Raw genomic sequence first — 22,317 nt, 5'->3', positions numbered from 1 at the left:
TCACATTATGGTAGAATTGAATCCACAGCTTGTGAAACTCCATGGGTGCTTTGGAATGAAAAGTCCGATAGAAGGGTAAAGGATGATGATTGTGGATGGCTAGCACAATGCTAAGGGCTGAATGAAAACCAAATATATCCATGTCCCTTTCTTGCATAAATCCAAATCCCTTGCATGGCAGCTGGATGTGACAGCAGTTTGTAAATATCTGAAAGTTGTAAACGCTGGAGAGGCACCAAGCACTATTCAGGATCCTACAAGAAAGGATGAGGAGTAATGGTATCAAATTGCTCACAAACCTTACCTGGCAATGTAGAATGGAATAAAATATTTTCTTGTTATTATCTTAAGAATGTGACTACATCTACCAAGAACAATTCTGGAAGCTCCATTACTGGGAACGGACAAAAACAGCCTAACTAAAGCACTTGTTAATATCCAGGAAGGAGAGTGCTAACTAGTGCAGAGTGAAGTTAGACTCACTACTTGCCCTATCAGCGTTTTCCCATATCTAGAGCCATGTTTCCAAAACAAGGTTGCAGCAGTTGCACCTGCAGGAATGAGTGCATGCCAGTTCCATCCACCAAACCCTACATTTTTGTGCACAAACTGGCATCTGCACTTGAAGACGGGGAGTTATGCAGGTAGTTCCCAATTTGGGCATCTGATCTGGGTGACAGAAATGGGGGGTTGAGGGCACAGCCGCTCTACCAAGCTTTGGGAATACAGCCACGGTGTGGGTTTCTTTAGTGTTGTACAACTGTGCTTTTGGAAAGTCTGGTAGGCATTTCCAGCCAGCTAATGTCCCCAGGGAATGGAACCTAATGGGTGCTGGAATCACTTCATTATCTGTTTTTCTTTGTTCTCTCCATTAGCTTCTTTTCATCTTGCCCAGCATTACCTTGCAGTTTTGTTAAAATTTTATACCAGCAAATGTACAGGGCAGAAATGATGGGCAGTGTTACATTAACTAGAAAATGCAACTCTACTAATCTCTGATGACTATAAGACATCCCATGGGTGAAAGAAAGAAAAACACTCCCAGAGTTCCAATGGGCTAAAAAAATTATGATGACAGGAAAGGCCACTGTCCTTCAATCACAGCGTATTATTTATGATCTAATTATTGCTTATTGGCAACCTTAAATTATACTTCAGCAAAGATGTTTCTGGATGAGTGAGAGGAAATTAACCTCATTATTGTCCTGTCAGACCACCATGGCAGTGCATATTAGAAGCCACTAATATCTTCCTTTTAGCTGTTAGCATTACTGAGTCAGACAGCTTAGTGGCTTGGTGTTGTTTGCTTTTTTCCATTTTTTCCCCATTTATCAAGAAATGTATTGTTTAACATTTTTTCCATGTATCAAGGAAGCTTACGACAATGTCTGTAAATTACATATATGGGGTCAAGGAATCTAGAACTAGGTAAAAATGCAGACGATGACCTCAGTGTAAATAGCTTTGTGTTAATCAAATAGTACTGTAGGTACAGCCCCTTTCATCTAAAGATCTCAAAATGCTCTACAATCATTAGAACAATTAGGCTTCCAAACAGCCCTGACATATCTGCCAAGATTCATAGATGTCAAGGTGAGAAGGGACTGTTGTGATCATCTAGTGTGACTCCCTGTATCACACAGGTCAGAAAACGTCCCCAAATTCCTAGAACTGGTAGAAAAGCATCCAGCCTCAATTTAAAACCAGTGATGGTCAGTGATGGAAAATCCACCCCAATCTTTGGTCAATTGTTCCTACAGTTAATGACTGCCATGGTTAGAAATTTACACTGTGTTTCCAGTCTGAATCTGACAAGTGACACTCATCCTCCAGTGACAGCCCGGTCACCAACTCTGGCAATGTTTTCATGAGTCTTACGATCCACACCCCCGAGAGACACGGCAATACAGATCTAACTCCTCCCAGTGGGACAGCATGAGCTTACCAAAATAATTCTCCTGTCAACCTAGCTACCCCCTCTTGGGGAGGTGGATTAACTACAGCGACGGGAGAACCCCTCTCATTACTTGCAGTGAGCGTCTACATTGACGTGCTACAATGGCACAGGTTGCAGCCTTTTAGGGTAGACAGTCTCAGGCAGCAAAAGTAAACTTGGTGGGGCAGGAGGCTCTAACTCAGAAAACCCTGGGTGAAATGACCCACCTTTGGGTCACAAACACTACCCCACACCTCCATGACATACTCCAAATTTCAAAGCAATCTGATTAACCGTTCAGATTTTAGAGCACTTAAGAGTCAAGCTTAGTTTAAAGCATATAAAATGGCAGGAATGGAAACCCTCTCACCATTTTTCTGTATTGCCGAATACACCGTGTAAAAAGGTACATTTTATTAAATGTAGTTTTCAGTTTGGGTCCCCCAAAGATTTAGTGAGTGCCATGCACTACCTTGGGTAAAACTCCGACTCCGACCAGTTTGTCCCACAGCTCATCAGTAGTTTGATCTCTCGCTCAGTGGGGGAAGGGAAGACAACTAGAAACTTTTTTTAAAATGGTTATATCTCCAGAACCCTTCAGTCAAATGACTCCAAGTTTGGGTCACTAACCCTACCCTGAGCCCTCCCGAGGCACACCAAATTTCAAGGAACTCCAACTAAGAATGTTGATTTTATTAGAGGACTTATAAAGGTTGACCTTAAAGAGATGTCGTGATGCAACCTTAACTATAGTAGCACTCCCCCACCACTATAATTAGAGCTGTTCTCTAGCAGACGATTACGATCAGCTGAATTCCACCCTATAGCTGAATAACATGAGATGCAGGAGACTGCCCTGACTGTCTGAAACCAGACTGGGAACAGTCAATGAAGTTATTTCAAGTGTCCAAGGGCAGTGAGGGAGTAACAGAATACTCTTCTTGCTCGAACTGATAGCCAAGTTCATTGCTCCTCAAGGACAATGTGCTGCCATCAATGGATATCCCATTGATGTCAACAGATGGTATATGTGCAGAAAAAGGATAGGATTGTAAATGCATAAACACCCTGAAGCAAACCCCAAGTACAAAGCCAAATAAGCAGATGCCGCCATTATTTTGAGGACTTCTATTTTCAAACAAGGGTTAAGGATTTCAAACGGCAGGCCCAAGTGCTCCCCCACACAGTGAACACAATGGGTCTAACTCACTGACTCCTTTTCTGGGACCCTAGATCTTTGTGAGAAGGGTCTCATCACTCCCTGACGTTCCTTTAGCTCTCTACAGAAGAACACCTCTCAGGGCAAAGTGTTCCTCTCCAATCCGAAATACAACTCAAAACCATGCCTACCGCGCAGACCACCCTCATGAATGGATCTCCCTGTGTGGTTGGTTTGAATGGCGCTCACTGTAAGATTATTGCCACCATGCCCATTATTAAGCCAGAGAGGTTAAATCTAGAGGGGTGCAAAACATCCAACATGAACCTTGCATTCACTCAAGATCAGCTTGATTCCAAGCGAGACCTCAACTCAGCAGTGTGCCCAGCCTGGGAGCGTCTCAGCAAAGCTGCATACGTCTTTGTTCTGTCTGCAAATGTTCTGAGGTTGGCTGCTTGTGGGCAGTGATGTGGCAGAGTCCAGAAAGTTGCCTTAGATATGGCCATTTCCCTTAACTCTGGAGAGCTGAGCCTGGCCCCTGGTGCTCTGGGGGCTCAGTGCAAGCCATGTGACAATCTCGATCACAGAAAGGCTGGGTTTAGCTGATCTTTCTGATCCAATTGAAAATAAGGACGTGAACAGGTTAAAACAGAATGGGTAAATGATCACACTGACAAGAATGGCTGTGTGTGCTGGTGAAGGACGGAGAGAGAGGGGAAAAGGGCAAAGAGTGAAGTGCTGTTTTGTTTTTTGCCTTTGGCAAAATCTCCACAACCAGCTCACTCAAAACGGAAACAATTTTGCAGGGCACAGGCCATGCATAGAAAATCAGCAGCAGAGAGCTGGGCATATGCGTCTACCCGTGGCCTGGTATTATTAACTCCATTGGTTAGTGAACGCACGTATACCACACAGAGCTCTCTGGCGGTGTCCATGCTGCACCAGCGTTCCCATGACATAAGGAGCACCTCTCCGTTCTGAGTCTAGAACATGGCCCTTGTCCTGCCCCTCCAGGGCAGGTGAGCTGCAGGGTCAATATTCACAACAGCCCTGTGTTGGGTGCGGGGAAGGACAGAACTGAAACCTGTTAATTCATAGATTCAAGGACTGGAAGGGACATCGAGAGGTCATCAAGACCAGTCCCCTGCCCTCAAGGCAGGACCAAATACTGTCTAGACCATCCCTGATAAACATTTATCTAACCTACTCTTAAATATCTCCAGAGATGGAGATTCCACAACCTCCCTAGGCAATTTATTCCAGTGTTTAACCACCCTGACAGTTAGGAACTTTTTCCTAAAGTCCAACCTAAACCTCCCTTGCTGCAGTTTAAGCCCATTGCTTCTTGTTCTATCCTTAGAGACTAAGGTGAACAAGTTTTCTCCCTCCTCCTTATGACACCCTTTTAGACACCTGAAAACTGCTATCATGTCCCCTCTCAGTCTTCTCTTTTTCAAACTAAACAAACCCAATTCTTTCAGCCTTCCTTCATAGGTCATGTTCTCAAGACCTTTAATCATTCTTGTTGCTCTTCTCTGGACCCTCTCCAATTTCTCCACATCTTTCTTGAAATGCGGTGCCCAGAACTGGACACAATACTCCAACTGAGGCCTAATCAGCGCAGAGTAGAGCGGAAGAATGACTTCTCGTGTCTTGCTCACAACACACCTGTTAATACATCCCAGAATCACGTTTGCTTTTTTTGCAACAGCATCACACTGTTGACTCATATGTAGCTTGTGGTCCACTATAACCCCAGATCCCTTTCTGCCGTACTCCTTCCTAGACAGTCTCTTCCCATTCTGTATGTGTGAAACTGATTTTTTCTTCCTAAGTGGAGCACTTTGCATTTGTCTTTGTTAAACTTCATCCTGTTTACCTCAGCCCATTTCTCCAATTTGTCCAGATCATTTTGAATTATGACCCTGTCCTCCAAAGCAGTTGCAATCACAGGAGCCTGAAGCCACTCACAACAACATTAACCCGCTATAAAGGCTTGGTTTCTCCTTTGTATCCACACTGTGCTTAGCATAGAACAACCTCCTACACCACAGGAACTCCCTGCTGGCCAGCAATGGCCTGAGCCATGCAAAGTGACAATCTGGGACCAAGTCTTTTAAAACCTGCCTCAAGAGTTTGCCCCAAGTGGGGATCAAATGCCCCTGCTCTCTGCAGCACACAGGACCAAAGCCAAGAGCAGGCAGCATCATGCTGGTGAGAGTCCTGCTGCTCTAACACAGAGATAGTGACTAGCCCCAAGACAGCAGTCTTCAGTGCTGGGTAGAGGGCACAGGATGAGTATGCTTGGAACACCCCTGTATTCATGGCTGGCTTTAGGACCTGCGGGGCCTGATTCCATGGTCTGGGTCTTCGGCGGCACTTCGGTGGCGGGGGGTCCGCTCCGCGTCTTCCGCAGCACTGAAGGACCCCCCGCCACTGAAATGCCACCGGAGCGGACTGCCGCCAGGTGAGCCTAAAGCGCAGGGCCCTCTTACCCACGGGGCCCAATTCCGGGGAATCATCCTAAAGCCGGCTCTGCCTGTATTCCATCTGCTGCACATCGGTCATGACACAGAAGTGTCTATGACACACGTGCCAAAGGTGCCATGCAAGCTGACTTTCAGTGGCACTCACGCTGCCTGGGTCCTGGCCACCAGTCCGGGGGGGCTCTGCATTTTAATTTAATTTTAAATGAAGCTTCTTAAACATTTTAAAAACCTTATTTACTTTACATACAACAATAGTTTAGTTACATATTATAGACTTCTAGAAAGAGACCTTCTAAAAATGTTAAAATGTATGACTGGCACACGAACCCTTAAATCAGAGTGAATAAATGAAGACTCACCACACCACTTCTGAAAGGTTGCCGACCCCTGGGCTAGTGCATGCCTGTTGCATGATTCCTCCCCTCTCCTGACACTGAGAATCATCAGTAGAACCTGTTAAGCGCTTGCATGGAATGTGACTCCAGCCCTCCCATCATGCTGGCACCAAGCAACGCTAGCAAAGGAGTGCCAGATTTTGGGGAGTTTTCCCTAGGTTTTACAGGCAAAGCTTCCCTGGCTCCTGGCTTTGTATACCGATAAAATAGAGCAACAGGGAGGAGACGCTTGTGGCTTGAGACAGCAACTCAGTGCATCATTATTAATACCTTCAATTAGGGGAACCTATTTTAGTCTTATCTCATTCTTTAATTTTTAAAGTCCCAAATGCACTGATTTCTGGCAATGACTTCCATAGGTTAATTGTGCATATGTGAAAAAAACCCTTCCCTTTTAGCAGTTTTCACAGAGTTTAAGGTCAGAAGGGACCACCAGATCATCTGTCTGATCTCCTGTATATCACAAGCCATTGAATTTCACTCATTTACTCAAATATCGAGCCCAATAACTTGAGTTTTGGCTAAAGTACATCTTCCAGGAAGGCATCTGGTCTTGACTTGAAGAATCCACCAATTCCCTTGGTAGTTTGTTATGATAGTTAGTAACCCTCACTGTTAAAAAATTTGTGCCTTATTTCAAAGTTACATTTGTCTGTTTTGTTTTGATTTTGCCCCCTTGTTCTTGGGTGAAGAGAGAGAGAGTCTTGAGCTACTTCCTTTAAACCATTCATCATTCTGTATACTTTCATCACAGCCCCTTCGGGGGCATGGATCAGCGTTCACAGTGCACTCTTTGTTGGTACCGGGCCCGGCCCAGGGAAGCTAATGATCCAACCTGAGGACCAAATTCGGTGATGAATCCTGGTCATCAGGGCCAGTTCCAGGGTTTTGGCCGCCCCAAGCAGCCAAAAAAAAAAAGAAGCCGCGATCGCGATCTGCGGCAACAATTTGGCGGGAGGTCCTTCGCTCTGAGGCGGAGTGAGGGACCGTCCGCCGAATTGCCGCCGAATAGCTGGACGTGCCGCCCCTCTCCGGAGCGGCCGCCCCAAGCACCTGCTTGACAAGCTGGTGCCTGGAGTCGGCCCCGCTGGTCACGAGCCACCTGAGGGACGTTGCGCATACGACTGTCCTTCAAATGGGAAGCTCCGATGTAAGGGCCTTTGAATCTGCCCAAAACCCATTGTCAGAGCCAATTCCAGACCCTGTTTAGAACTGAACTTGGAAGGATTCAGTCAGCTCTATTTATAACACGGCTGTAAGAATTTACTTCATGCTGAATCTTGGCGCACAAATTCAAAACAACATTTTCTGGTATAAATAAAAAAAATGAAATAGCTTGGCTTATTCAAAGCATTCAAAAAATAATGGCTTCCAAAATAAAAATAGCTCTTCGTAAGCTTTGGGAATCAACAGAGAATATGTTTCAAGCAAAGAAACTTTTTCCCTCCTGTATATCTCAGCCCCTCCTTCATCTACTCCCCAAAGAGATTTTCATTCTTTTCACTCTTAATATTGCCTTGTAAAGCTCAAAACTGGACTAATTTTTAAGCAGAATGATACTAAGAATAATGGGGTTCTTAAAAATTGGAAAAGTTCCTTTTCTCCCCTGCTTTTGTGGCGTTATATACTGCCTGCTTACGTCACCTCTATATCCTCTACAGCTTCATCCTCATGACTTTTCTCCTAACACCATCTTCTCGGTCTCTTTCTCTTTTCACAGATTTTTATTCAGGTTTAATATTTAAAGTCGGGGGAGGAAGAAAAATTCTGCAGCTACAGTAGCTTGTGAACATGGGAAATATGGCAAACCTCCCACCCTTACTTGAATTCTCCTTAATTCTATTATAATCTTTACTTTCTGTTTTGAAATATTTGTAATCTCAAATAATCAGACTTCCTTTTATTTATTCTTACTGCTAACGGTCGTGCATTTTCTTTGCTGCTTCCCGATAGGCTTCAGCTCTTGCCAGATACAGGAAAGAGCAAGAATTTGTTTAAAACCAATAATGCATCAATATAGGCTTGTCTGCAATTGAGCATGCTGTAAATTCAGAAACAGATAAGAGCTAATTACAGAGGTTCTCAGGAAGAGATGATGATAGCCAGTGAGACACTTATTAGCACTCATTATCTGCCTTATGGTACCATCTAGAGGCCCTGATCAGGGACCCATTGTTCTAGGCACTGTACATACTAAAAGATATTACTATGAAATTGACCCATTTTAAGTGAAATGTGCAAATACGTGGTTTTTCCTCCATCAGTTTCTGGTTTGTTAATGCCACAACAGAGGGCTGAGTTAGCTATCTAATGCGGAGTAGCTAGCCTGATGGTCCCATGGTCAGGAAGCACAGAGAGAGGATTAAAGCCACCTAGCTGGACTGGGTGCATAACAGCCAGAACCCCAGGATCTGGGCACAAAATGTATATACTGACAATACCATTCAACACTCAGGCAACACTCCCGCTGATGCCAACAAGGATCTTTCCTACACACCGACTCTACGCAAGTGTGATCTCCTTTTTAATTAAAGTACATTTTACCCTAATCTTCCAACTCCCTCAGACAAAATCAGTCAGTTAATGAGTTGTTGGTGCCCAGATGTTAAAGGCTTGTGAGTCTCTTGCAGCGCATCATCTTTGTTTATGCCAAAGAGCTAGGGAAGGTTATTGACAGTTGTGTTCGTTTTAAAATTAACTCACCTGATAAATAGACCGAGCTTCCAACAGAAACCCTTAAACGATGTCTCAGGCCTTCGACACTGTCAAAAGGCTGGGGAGAAAGGACAGAGCTTGGCAAAACGCACCACAGAGAAAGCAAACTGTGGAGGAGGGCATGTGCGCAATCCGCAACCCCCCCCCCCCATCTTGTTTTTGCACAGTGCAGTTTGCCCCCTGGCTTTTTTGCAAAACTGAGAAGTTGAACATGATGAGAGGGGAACGTGGAAGGGAGAGGACTTTTGTAGCACCCGTCAGTCTCTGTGGGCCCGATCCTGCACTCCCACTTATTGACGTCAAGAGGAGTTCAGGAGGGACTTAAGGACTGAATTACACCTCATGGGACGCGCACTGTCCACCTTAGCAAATGGAGCTCAAGTGGGTGTTAGAAAGAAAATCGAAACAAAACATGAAAACAATGTATAAAAATAAGCAAGTACTGAACAGTTCTACTACCATACACACAACACAGGGGAGATCCTGCAGGGCCAATGCTACTCCCCCTCACACCAACATATGGGGCCGGAGATATTTGCCACCGTCTTCCCCAGGCTGTCTATAGCGTGTGTGTTGTGTATGGCCGGGGTGAGAATGCACATGATGAGGTGTTGCCAGATAAACGTTTTATCTGCCTGCATCCGTGACAGCTGCATTACTCAGGAGTAATGGAGCCAGGAGTGAATTATGCTCCTGCTCCCATATAGGGGCCCATGAAACCTTAATTGCATTTCTTATGTGTGTTGTGGAAGCTATTAGAAGGCCCAGCCAGAGATCGGGGGCTCTGTTGTGCTGGATGCCGAACAAACACATAGTGAGAGACAGTTCCCAACCTGAGGTCCCAAACCAAGGCCTTGATCCTGTAATGAGAACTCCATGTGGGTGCAGGGTCTGTTCACGTGGAATCCATGCAGGATCGGGGCCTAAGGGCCCAATCCTCCAAACACTTAAGCACGTAAATAACTTACTCAATACAGTAGTACTACCAATTTCAATGGGACTAACGCACAAGAGTCACATCACTCACCTACCTAAATGTTTCCAGGATAAGGCCCTGTCTGCTGTGTATGCCTCATACTGTAGGCAACAATTATCTGAGGAATTTTAGAGTTGAATGTTTTGCTATTGGTGTTGTTTGTATCTCTCCAGGCTCCTTTAGTTACCACGCAGCCAGCTGGACAGGGATCAGAGGAACAGAAAAACCTAACTAAACTTTAGAAACCTCCACATACACCTCTACCCCGATATAACGCTGTCCTCGGGAGCCAAAAAATCTTACTGCGTTATAGGTGAAACCGTGTTATATCGAACTTGCTTTGATCTGCCGGAGTGCGCAGCCCTGCCCCCGCCCCCAGTGCTGCTTTACCGTGTTATATCCAAAGTCGTGTTATATCGGGGTAGAGGTGTATTGCCCAAATAGTTCCCCTTCTCCCCCATGCAATGATACCTCTTCACCTATCAGCGAGAGAAAGTGTGACTCCTACAATCCCAATGGCATAAAATTCACATTTCTATCCTGGATGGACTGAAGTATTGAGCGGTTAAGCTGGCCCTGATCTAGGACTGAATCCTGATCTGCCCTTCAGCCCAGGGGAATTTTGGGGGAAAGAAAGTAATATTTTTCCTGGCAGCTGCTAAAAACCACTCAGAAGCTTGAAAAATGAGAAGCATTCACAGCGGGGATAGATTAGCGGGAAGCAGACCCAGCCCCCCAACTGTTTGCCAGTAGATAAAGATGAAGCACTGTCAGAGATTACAGTGGCAAGAATGAAATGTGCTGGGCCACACAGATAAATTAAAGGCTGAGCAACAGGTCACTAGAACTGGATATTATGTATCCAAGAGTGCTGAAAGAAGGGAAGAGCAAAGCGGCTGAGCTGTTAGCAAAACTATACAATCTCATTAACATCAGCCACTGTGCTGGAAGAATGGATACACACACATATAGTTATGTATGCACACCCATCATTATACATAGATGTCTATATCGCCATCTCTCTCTCTCTCTAATTCTACACATCACCAGAAGCATGTGTGAGCGAGTACATGATGGTGTGAAGTGCTGTAGAGGTTTTAAAGGATGAATTTGGGATGGTAAAGAATGTGGTGACTGACCAAGCCCTGAGCGAGCCGTGCAAGCCGCCCGAAAGCAGGCCAATAATATCTCTATAGGACTCCTTCATTATTCAGGATATGCCACATATCTTATAGAAACACTAGCTTAGCACGGCTTCACAGATTGGAGGACAGGGCTGCACTGAATTCGCGGAGCTTACTCTAATGCTACCCCCACTACTGCTGTTCTGTGTACAGAGATCCTCAGAGTCCAGGGCTCTCCATCGGGTGTGTTTCATGAGCCTTATATTCAAAGTAAAGGATAAGCTGAGAACCCTGGCTGTGATTAGATATTAGACACTTGATCCTAAACTCTAGATATCCTTGCTTCTCAGGGTATTCAAAGTGCCGACCATGTCTGATGTTTCACATCACCAAGCCTTTTCCCCCCGATTGCCAACAAATGTCCTCTTTGAATATTGCCTTTTTGGTTCACCTGGCTTTCTGCAGCTTGTACATAATTTGTGCTACTGACCCTTCCCTAGCAGAAGAAACAATCATTCTGAAAAAAGTGACTGGATATTTATTTTGATATACACCATCTTCCACAACCTTACTGTTCTTCCTTGTACAGAAAGAGTACAGTTATGGGAAAATGGGCAGCAGGTAGTAACGTACACAGTATTTATAAAATGCTAACAGGCTAAATATTCAAAAGTTACTAAGAATGGGATCTATTGGACCATTTTCAAAAGGAATCAAATCTGATTGGATTTGCCCAGCTTTTGCTTGTGTTTTTCAACGTCCTATGCATTACATCATTTCTCTTGTTAACTGTAAAGTAATGGGTCCTTACAGCTGTTTTATTCCAAATGAATGTTACACCAATCAATAAGCAAACGCTACAGCTCTGAGTACAAGTTGCACAGTGGCAACCTTAAGAAATGAATATTGATTTCTGCGTATACAGGGGAAGAAGGAATGAGTAACTAATTCATCCTGAAAAACATTTAAATAGCTTCAAAAACAGATTTTGAGATTGCAAAGCCTTTATTGCCAAATTGAATTTCCTTTCTGACAGAGCTCACCTGAGACTAATAGACACAGTATCAAACTTTCACTAGAAATACATAACCTCACCTATGTTTTTCTGACATCCCATCGAACTGTGCTTTCATTTCCATTCCCAGAATCCCCCCATGACCGATATTGTGATAGTAATGAGCTTATACTAGAACTAATATTTTGATATTACAAGCATGTATTTCTTCATACATGTTCTTATGACAGCAATCAGCCTGTAGCTGTATAACAATTATCAGGACTTTTTCAGGACTTTTGAGACACTAAGCATCAAATGAAGAATGACTCATATTTAACTAATTCTAATATGAAAGAGTCATGGGACCAATGCATGAATTAATTTAATGCTACAAATTCAGAAGTTTACCATGCAACCTCATCAATCCAATAATGGTGAACATTTTTTGCCTTGCTTAGGTACATGGGTGTTATCACTGTTTATACTGCACCATCCAAGTGCATGGCACTTTACAGACAGATAAATAGACAATATCTTCTTATTTACAGGTGACCAAAGAGGTATATGAATAAGACAGAAAGCTACGGAATGCTCTACACAAGCAAGCTGGAGCAGGGAAAGCAACAGTATACCAACTTGTGTAATGACCTTACACTCTGCAAGAAGGCAGCTGTCTGGCTATTTCCTTTAAAGATTACCTCAGTTTTCATTAATACCTTTGTAAAACCAGCAACACCTCCTTGCTAATCAACAATATTTTTCTTACATCTTCATAAAAGTACAGTCTGGTATTCACATGCTTCAGTTCAATTAGTATTAAACAGTTTCTAATGGGTTTAAAAAACCCAAACCCTCAAGCACAGCTGCACTATTTTTTAGACTCTTTGATTTGAAATGCCAAAAGTAAAATGATCAATCACAATCTCTTCCCTATTACGAGCTCCCTCCCTCCACATTATAATGAAGTGCAGAATAAGTTTTCCAACATAGTTTTCCCCACTATGAGAAGTAAAATATAAATGGAAATATCTTCATGTACATGAATTTCAAGAGAAACACAAATCAGTGGAGGTCAGAATGTGAATGAAAAGAAACCACACCTGATATGACTGGAGATTTCAAAATCATCTAACCACCCCCCAAAACAGTACAGTTACACACACACATTTATATAACTTACCGGAGCAAATATCACCATACACATTTACAAAAGGATTTATAATCCAACTTCCCTCTCCTGAAATAAAGCAAAGGTTGTCTCATACTAAAAATAAAGGCTCCCAAAAAGCTTCTCAGCAGAGAGAGCACCAGCTCCTTGTCTCTCTTTTTATGAAGCAAATAAGGAGAGCAAGAAAATCAATGCTGAGAGAAAGTGAGATGATATACCAATCAGGCAGCAGCCTCAACCTTATTTGCAGAGGGATGGCAAAATGGTCATATTATTAGACAATGACTACACACAGGCTAAGTAAAGAAATCGAATACTTTCCCCTTGGTGAGAAGAAGAAGGCTTTGTTGTGGTGTAGTTACCACTATGGTGTGCTATAAAATGTAGCTCATTACTCAACATAGTAAATGCAGGATTGCTTTTTTTTTTTTTTATGAGCATGCTATAGGAAAGAAGCCTTCTCTCTTCTGTACTGGGTTTGGGTTGCGCCTAAAGATTGATTCAGATCAATGACATTTTAAAAAGAGTATTGGTAGGAGTCAAGCTGCTGTTAATGGGGCAATGCTCATCTTTGGGTATCAGAGTAACAGCCGTGTTAGTCTGTATCCGCAAAAAGAAGAACAGGAGTACTTGTGGCACCTTAGAGACTAACAAATTTATTAGATAAATAATAAATTTGTTAGTCTCTAAGGTGCCACAAGTACTCCTGTTCATCTTTGGGTATTTACTGTATGGAGACAGATCTGTATTCTGTCGATCTGCACGGATTCTCGTGTACATTAAATTCATAGAGAAGCCCAATTGTGAAAGTGCTGAGGGCCTCCAATCCCCCCGGGCTTTAATGGGCATTGAGGTTGTCCAGTACGTTACAGGATTGATAGAACTTATTTTTTCTTGGCGGCTTTTCTTTGGTATAAGAAAAGTAGGAAAAAGTTCTAGTCAATTCATTATCCAAAACCTGAAATATCAATCCTGTACCTGCCCCAACCAGATAAAGGGGGAAAGATAGCAAGATTGTATAATAATTACATCTGACAAACACACAGAGACCAGCTCACAGGTTGGATACATGGGATTTTTATAGCACTTCCGTGGAATTCTCTCGGAAAGAGGAACACAATGTACAATAAAATACCTATGACAGAACTGCGGCTGGCCCGGGTCAGCTGACTCGAGCTCGGGCTGTGGAGCTAAAAATAGCAGTCGAGACATTTGGGCTTGGGCAGAAGCCCAGGCTCCAACACCCTGCAAAGAGGGTGGGTCTGAGAGCCCAGGCGCCAGCCACGCCCGAACATCTACCCTGCTATTTTGAGCCCGGCAGCCTGAGCCGTGAACCTGAGTTTTTTATTGCTATGTAGACGTACCCATAGTTCCCCATGCCTTGCAGCACAGGGCTCTGTCCCTCCACAGCTTCCCATTCTTTGACCTAAACATCAATTCCTCACATTTGTTCCCTCTCCGCAGTTAAACAAGGGGCAAAAAGAAAACCAGCCCATGTCAGCTTAACTTTCCTACACTGAGCATTTTATTTTGTCCCTTGCTGGGTAACCTTTGACAGGCTAAGCGTAAAGCGCCCGTGTATCTTGTCTGTTGGGGCAAAAGTCTTGGTTCATTTGTGGGGGGTGATTCTTCAACCGTTCACCTGGTGTTATCGTTTATACCAGGGCATAGCGGGGGTAAAGCGCTCGCAGATCACAACAGTGGCATTTTGCACCGACTCCAATAGTGAACGGCCCTTTCTGCATGCGTCTCCCCCATCTCGCACATGGGCCTGTCACTTCGTATCTGAAGTCTTCACTATACGCTACAATAAACATATGCTGACACACGCTCCTGTGACTTTACAGAAAAACAAGGCAAATGAATACAAGAAAACAGACACTTTTATTTGAGGACAACAGGTGCATTGTTATATTCCACACAGAAATGTCAACGGTGTGACGACAAGTCTGCAAAACTAGATTGAAACCCATTTGCTTTCAAAAGCTGGACCGGAGAAAGTTCCAGCACAGGGGAGGTACTGGGCCAGATTCTGTTGTGTTCCACCAGTGCAACTCGACTCCTGACGGCACTGAGAGCAGAATTCGAGCTACCATACTTTGGCCATTGATTTTCCATCAGTATAACCCCACTAACTTCCCAGGGTGGGTTCGGATCTACACTGGTAGGAATGAGAAGAGAAGCGGGCCTTCTCGTTATCGGGACATTCTAGAGGACAAAAATGAAGGAGGTTGCCCTACTTGGATGATTAGATTTAAGCTGCTCCAGCCAGGCACTCTCTCACAGGCCTGATCTTAAGTCAACTCCAGACACAATGGATACCCAAAAGTTTGTTGTAAGGTAGGTATTTTGCCTACATTTACATGGAAGTGTGTGGTGAGTGTTGCTGTGCTCTGTGATGTTGCCTTTTCGGAGAGCATGGCCCATGAAGCGCTTCCAGGGGCTATAGCATAATTGGCTTTCAGGTTGGCCAATTACATTATTATTTATGGGAAATAGAGTGTGCAGAGAGTTCTCTTGCGAGAGACTTTACAATGCAGCTCCAGTGCTTGGTGTATTTAAAAGTTAAGTGAAGTATGTGACCAATGCAATGTAGGGTGGCAGTTGGTGTCCCAGGCATCCAGATTAAACAGCCATCTCAACTCCTGGGATCTACAGCACTTGGGAGCACTCAAATTCCACTGCATCTTCACTCAGCTCACTGAACAGCTTTCTAATCTGGAGCAACGCATTACATACTGAGTGAATACTGTTTCTGACAAGGACCTGCACAATGCAAACACAGAAAGTGCGTTCTTACTTAACTAGACAAGCGATCATTTTAGGACATGAGAGTAGTGGGTGTTCTTTCCTTTCCCCTCCACCCATAGGAGTCTGGGGCTTTATCGCGTCTCTCTGTTTCAGAGATGGCAAGGGGGAAAAGAGAGCGGGGAGGAGAAATTCTATATGACCCATTTTGTAGTAACGTAACCGCATGGCGGTGCAGTGCCAATGCACTGTATCAACGAACGAATGCACACTGGACAATACATGAATGGCATTGTACATGGCATTCGAGATGGACTGAAAATGAAGCGGCTTCCCTGCAATATGAACAGCACAGTAACAAAAGTGCAACACAGGGATATTCAATAGGATGTGAAAAGTTGACCCAGGAACACACGAAACTTACCATTCAAAATCCCCACTGTAACTGGGGAATAATCCATGTCCTTCCATTGCTATTTATAAGGATCTGTCCACCACTCCGCCTCATACACAGTTGTTCAAGGCGTTTGGCGGATACCCAGTCTCTTGGGTTAATTGAGCTCCCAGCTGAGATCTCTTGCTTGTGTACATGTTCTTTTCCACTATGATCATGAACAACTCCGTTTTCTCGCTAGTGTGAAAACTGGTTGCATTTTAAAATGCTTTGGTACATATTACAGCTCGACTCCTGTTGCTTTGTGGAAAGGCGTAAGAAACCTCATAATGGACGGTTATGGAATGAGCTGTTTCTAGGGAAAGGCCTTCCAGCCCCTGCCAGTTAGTGGCTGGCATGGTATTCCTTCTCAATAGCCCATCGAAGACCAACTCAGCTGGAAATAGTGGGAGAATGCTCCTCTTTACAGGACTTCTCCAGACAGAGCTAGGAGGGACCGGGGTAACCGCCCCGGGTCCTGTGCTTTGGGGGAATGCTGGGCGGAGGCCAGGGTGATCCAGGGGGCTAGCCGGGGGCCTGGTGCCTGTGCCCCGCACTCACCGACCCGGGCATTTATTTCTTTTCTTGCCCGCAGCCCGCCGGGCTCGGGCTCAGTCTCTGTGGCAGCAGCAGCGAGCGACCCGGCCCTAGCCCGCTCCCGGTGTTGCCTGTCGCTGCAGGGTCCTAGCCCTCCCCCGCCAATCACTAGTACCAGGACAGGCTGACCCTGACCCTGCCCTCCCGCCTTTGATGGACCCTTCCCTTTTCCGGCGGGACTGTCCACCAGCACAGAGGGCCCCCTTGCTCCTAGCACAGGTGAATGCCAGCCAGTAGTCTCCATTGTCCCTCTCCCATCACCGGTGTCCCCTCAGTGCCCCACACCTGCTCCTTCTCCCAGCATTGGGTGGGTCCTCCAATGCCACCTCCAGGCCAGAGCCAGCCCTTATCACCCCCCTGTCTCAGGATCCTCCTTGCCTTTCAGCCCTCCAGCCTTGGGGTCCCCCTTCCCACAGTACCAGGACCTGGGGTCCCACAACTCTGCTCTCTCCACCACCCACCGGGACTGGGGTCCTTCATCATCTGCTTTTCCACCTTCTCCCCCCCCAGCCCCCAGAGAAAAAAGATCTTAGAGCCCCTCCCCCATGCTGGGCACATATAGGCCCTCCAAGAGCCACCCAGTTCCTGAGACATGGGCTCTCAGTGTTGCAAATATGTAATTATATTTAAAAAAAATTCCACTGAGGGTAGTGAGACCATTTGCATCTGGGAAGTGAGTTTGCTGCAAGGAAGCCCAGGAAGGTGGATTTCAGAATCTAAGTGACGCGACACTAATTGTGATTGGTGAGTTGTTTTTTTTTAAATTATATGAACTTCATTATAATTATAAAAAAGAACTACAATACAATACAACAACATTATCATGAAACAGCTGGGCACTATCAATATTTAACCTGCGGCCAGGAGCTGCCCTTGAAGTTAACTGTAACCAGATTTTGCCTGTATAAAAAATGTTAAGGGGGGGCCCTACAGAGGCTGATTTGGCCCAGGCCCCGCACCCCCTAGGTCCGGCCCGGTCTCCAGGTAACGTTATGTTCAGGACAGATGCCTCAGAAAACACACACACATATACTGTTAAGGAGGCATTTTTCAATGGCTTCCTCTTGCCCAATTTTAAGTTAAACTGGGGTGGGGGGACCCGTGAAACTCCATTACATTTGAAACTTCAAGCCTGAAAAAGCTCAAAAACCCTAACATGATCCCAACTCGGCGTCAGTTTTCCCTGGGCTGAGAGGTTCCCCTGCTCTAGGTTGTTTCACAAAATACAGATCAGTATTAGCACAAGGAAATTCTTGGGGGAGAAAGTTTATTTGGACTGTAAGCTCCTTATTTAGACCACAATCCTTCCAGGGAATCTGCTAGCATGGACCCTAGCATCCAAGCAGAGACCCACTGAAACTCCCACTTCAGGATGGGGAGCCTTTGATTGTAGGTTCCTTGGGTCAGTTACCATAAACCTAAAAATGCTCCTCTTAAAGTCACTGGGAGCTTTGTCACCAAGTTCAATGCAACCGGGATAACACCCCTTGCCTCATTCCTGGCCTGTGCAGCACCTAGCACACTGTAGATGCTCGGCTATTACTTCAAAATATCACACAATCTCCTTGACTTTCTGGATCCACTGTGTGAAAGTCTGAGATACCATGCCTGAAATATATACAAACACTGAGCCATTTTCCTCATAGGGTTAAAGGAGGTTGCAGTCTGCTAAGAGAATGATGTCTCAGCCTCAGCCACTAAAATAATGGGACGAAAGTATTTGTTCACGGAGAATTGCTGGTGCAAATAACTTGTGAGCCTACAGAATATTAAAGCAGATTCTCATCATGGCAGGATGCATTTCCATATTTCCATTTTGATTTTTATTTAAATTTTTCAAAAACGTTAAAATTAATTATGTCTGAGATACAACTGGAAATCATTTGCCTTTCTGTTGGAAATGGGATCTTTCTTAAGGAACATTCCCCCAATCGTTTCTATATGCAAATATCACAGAGAGTGGATCAATCTCTAGCTTGTTTCAGAAGTTTGCAATGCTAATGAGAAAACCAATTTTGACATATTATGTAAGCTGGAGTCTGCGGTGGAGATTCTTGGCATGCCAGATGTAAACACAGACACCCTCCCGCATTCACTTGAAAAGCATTTGTAAAGGAGCATGTTGCATGAGCATTAGGGGCACCGATTCAGTTGACTTGAGTGGAGTTACTCCTGATTTACACAAGTGAAAGAGAAGAGTCAAGCCCTAGATTCAAAACAGCAGTGCAGGGGAAATCTGAGAAGTGGCCATACTTTCATTATAGAAGGTGCTTGGAGAAGTTTTTGGTGACAATCTAGTGCAGGGGTCAGCAACCTTTGAGAAGTGGTGTGCCAAGTCTTCATTCATTTAAGGTTTCGGATGCCAGTAATACATTTTACATTTACAGGGGCCCGCAGGCGGAACCCCAGACTGGCAGCGGGCTGAGCGGGGTCAGCAGCCGGGACCCCGGCTGGCAGGGGCCGGCGGATGGAACCCCAGACCAGCAGCATTGCCGGCCTGGGGTTCCATTCATCCAGGCAGGGAGCAGGCTGAGCGGGGCTGGTGGCCGGGACCCCGGCTGGCAGCAGAGTGCCACTAAAAATCAGTGTCGCAGGTTGTTGACCCCTGATCTAGTGGATCACATACAATTTTACAGAACCCTTTAGGGTACGTCTATACTGCAAACAAAACCAAATCCAAACTAACCCCCAGCAGTGAGCCGCGGAGCCTGGCTCTACAGCTCTGGGCTTGAGCGATGGTGCTAAAGATAGCCAGGCAGATGTTCCAGCTCAGGCTCCGAAGCCCAGTGGGGGGTGGGTGGGGTTCAGAGCTCGAGCTGAAACATCAGCAAGGCTATTTTTAGCAGGGTAGCGCGAGCCCCGCAAGCTCAAGTCTGTAGACTCAAGCGCCGAGACTCCTTGCCACAGGTTTGGTTTAGTTGGATTTTAAAAAAACAAAAACAAAAACAGCCTAGACGTCCCCTTAGAGTCTGCCACCAAAAATCCTGCCAAAAGGACTTGGTGGTAGAATGAGAAATTGCTCGGAGGGGAAGTGAATGCAGCTCATTGGGGTTACAAAGAGGACCCAGGGTGGGAACATTTATTTTGAGATTTGCCCCTTGATCCAGAGCTAGGAGCAGGAAAGGGAATTAAAATCAATGTGCATCAAAAAGGACCTACTTGAGTTGAACTGGATTTAATGGAAGCAAAGGGGGTTAAAATCAAATCTCTCATTTGCACCATCCAAACCATTTACTGTGGCCAAAAAATGGTATATTCTTGCCAACCAATATAACAAAGTAGGTGTAAATGTATACCTCCATGTACCCTTCCTCATACCTCTGATTCAGAGCGACTCCAGAGTGACTTGCAGATTTAGGATTAAGACACTGATTTAAAGTTGAAACCTGAAGCTTATGAAATGGAAAAGAATATATTTTATATATTATATATATATATATAAATCACTTGTGCTACATTGTCACACTCATGGATACCATTGAAACTGGATGAGTGCATCTTGATCAGAATATTGGCTGCATGTGTCAAAGATGCCATCAGGAACCACTCAAAATGAGACCTGGCAGTTGATCCTGTAAGCATCCTATTGCAATGTTGAGTACCAAAAAATCATTCATCACACCTGGTTCTTTTGTGTTATTCAGCAAAGAGGGGAGAAATACTTTCAGCCTCAAGCCAGCCATCTTATCATGAGCTTTAAATCTTGATAGCAAGCCTTCTTCTGGTCCCTTCCCTTTATGCTGCTTAGTGCTTTCAAGTGATAAGCCGCTGAAATGGCACACATTTGCTGGCTCATCAAGTTCTGCTCTAAGTTCCAAACTATGCAACTGTTAAAATAATTCCTAGGTTTAATACTGCTACTGGTACAAGAGAGGATTTAATGTCGAGTCACAAAATATTAAGAGAGACCAGCCAAAGTACAGGCGTCACTTGGGACAGAAAAATCACAGGAAGAGGAGACGCCTACATAGACGGCATATTCTTCAATGCAATCACCACAAAATTCAATCTCTGCAAGAAAGCAGCAGTTGTTTGGATAGGGTTATAAAGGTACGGCAGCAGCCCTAGCACTATTGCAGATATTCCTGGGGATGATCATGCTGGACTGGTAGGAGTCCAGCTTCTCTGGGGCTGACGTTTCATCCGCACCGCTGGTATCTTTGTGGACAGTCTCGGGGAAGAGGTCAAGGAGCAACCTGGCATTGAGGCTTGACTGGGCTTAAGGTACGAGGCAATGGTGTGGAGCGTGGCACTTTTCTTGTCTCCTACAAGCAGAGAAAGAGCTCCCATTCCGCTCCCTTGCTGAGGGGAGGTGCGTTCCCCAACTTCTCCCACACCTGCTTGGATGGTGCGCGGAGAACATCTTCATCCATGGTTAAAGTAGATGGAGACTGGACCTCCGCTTACAGGGAGCGCCACCAGGATCAGAGAGAGGCTCATTTATGGGCAAGTTCAATGACACCTGTGCCGCCTGCATCTGCTCATGCTGTTCTGTGCAGACTGCAGTCTCCTAAGCCATCAATCGGGTACCTTCCAACAGCACTAAATCCGCTGCCCCTCTAAACAGGAAAAAATCATCCAGCTCTATTAGTGCACTGAATTTAATTGACATGGGTTATTGGCAAGGAAGGGAGCTAACTTGCAGCCTACAAATTCTTGAACAGAGGACAGTCATGCCTGACTAACCTAATTGCCTTCTATAATGAGATAACTGGCTCTGCAGATATGGGGAAAGCCAGTGGATGTGTTATTCCTTGACTTTAGCAAAGTCGTATTCTTGCCGACAAGTTAAAGAAGTATGGCCTGGATGAATGAATTATAAGGTGGATAGAAAGCTGGCTAGATCGTCAATGGCTCCATGTCTAATTGGCAGCTGGTCTCAAGCATAGTGCCCCAAGGGTCGGTCCTGGGGCCGGTTTTGTTCAATATCTTCATTAATGATCTGGAGGATGGCATGGACTGCACTCTCAGCAAGTTTGCAGATGACACTAAACTGGAAGGATTGATAGATACGCTGGAGGGTAGGAACAGGACACAGAGGGACCTAGACAAATTAGAGGACTGGGCCAAAAGAAATCTGATGAGGTTCAACAAGGACAAGTGCAGAGTTCTGCACTTAGGACAGAAGAATCCCATGCACTGCTACAGACTAGGGACTGAGTGGCGAGGCAGCAGTTCTGCAGAAAAGGACCTAGGGGTTATAGTGGATGAGAAGCTGGATATGAGTCAACAGTGTGCCCTTGTTGCCAAGAAGGCTAGTGGCATTTTGGTCTGTATAAGGAGGGGCATTGCCAGCAGATCGAGGGACATAATCATTCCCCTCTATTCGACATTGGTAAGGCCTCATCTGGAGTACTGTGTCCAGTTTTGGGCCCCACACTACAAGAAGGATGTGGAAAAATTGGAAAGAGTCCAGCAGAGGGTAATAAAAATGATTAGGGGGCTGGAGCACATGACTTATGAGGAGAGGCTGAGGGAACTGGGATTGTTTAGTCTGCAGAAGAGAAGAATGAGGGGGGATTTGACAGCTGCTTTCAACTACCTGAAAGGGGGTTCCAAAGAGGATGGATCTAGACTGTT

General features: G+C 45.0%; 1 protein-coding gene across 3 annotated transcripts in view; it reads right to left on the bottom strand.

Annotated features, from left to right (window-relative positions):
• SYNPR (synaptoporin) overlaps window positions 1-22,317 on the bottom strand; it is a 170,989-nt gene that overhangs the window by 56,662 nt on the left and 92,010 nt on the right. Inside the window, exon 1 of one of the 3 annotated variants that reach the window (XM_054036362.1) lies at window positions 12,972-13,181. The exons of the other annotated variants lie outside the window; for them this stretch is intronic. Within the exon in view, the coding sequence (XP_053892337.1) occupies window positions 12,972-12,995 (24 nt within the window). The 5' untranslated portion in view covers window positions 12,996-13,181. Of the gene's footprint in view, window positions 1-12,971; window positions 13,182-22,317 lie in introns of those variants that run through there. 3 annotated transcript variants of the gene reach the window in all.

Source organism: Malaclemys terrapin, chromosome 7, assembly GCF_027887155.1.
Source record: "Malaclemys terrapin pileata isolate rMalTer1 chromosome 7, rMalTer1.hap1, whole genome shotgun sequence".
NCBI classification, from domain to species: domain Eukaryota; kingdom Metazoa; phylum Chordata; order Testudines; family Emydidae; genus Malaclemys; species Malaclemys terrapin.
The sequence above is the reverse complement of the archived record's forward strand: the minus strand, read 5'-3'. Positions and strand labels throughout refer to the sequence as shown.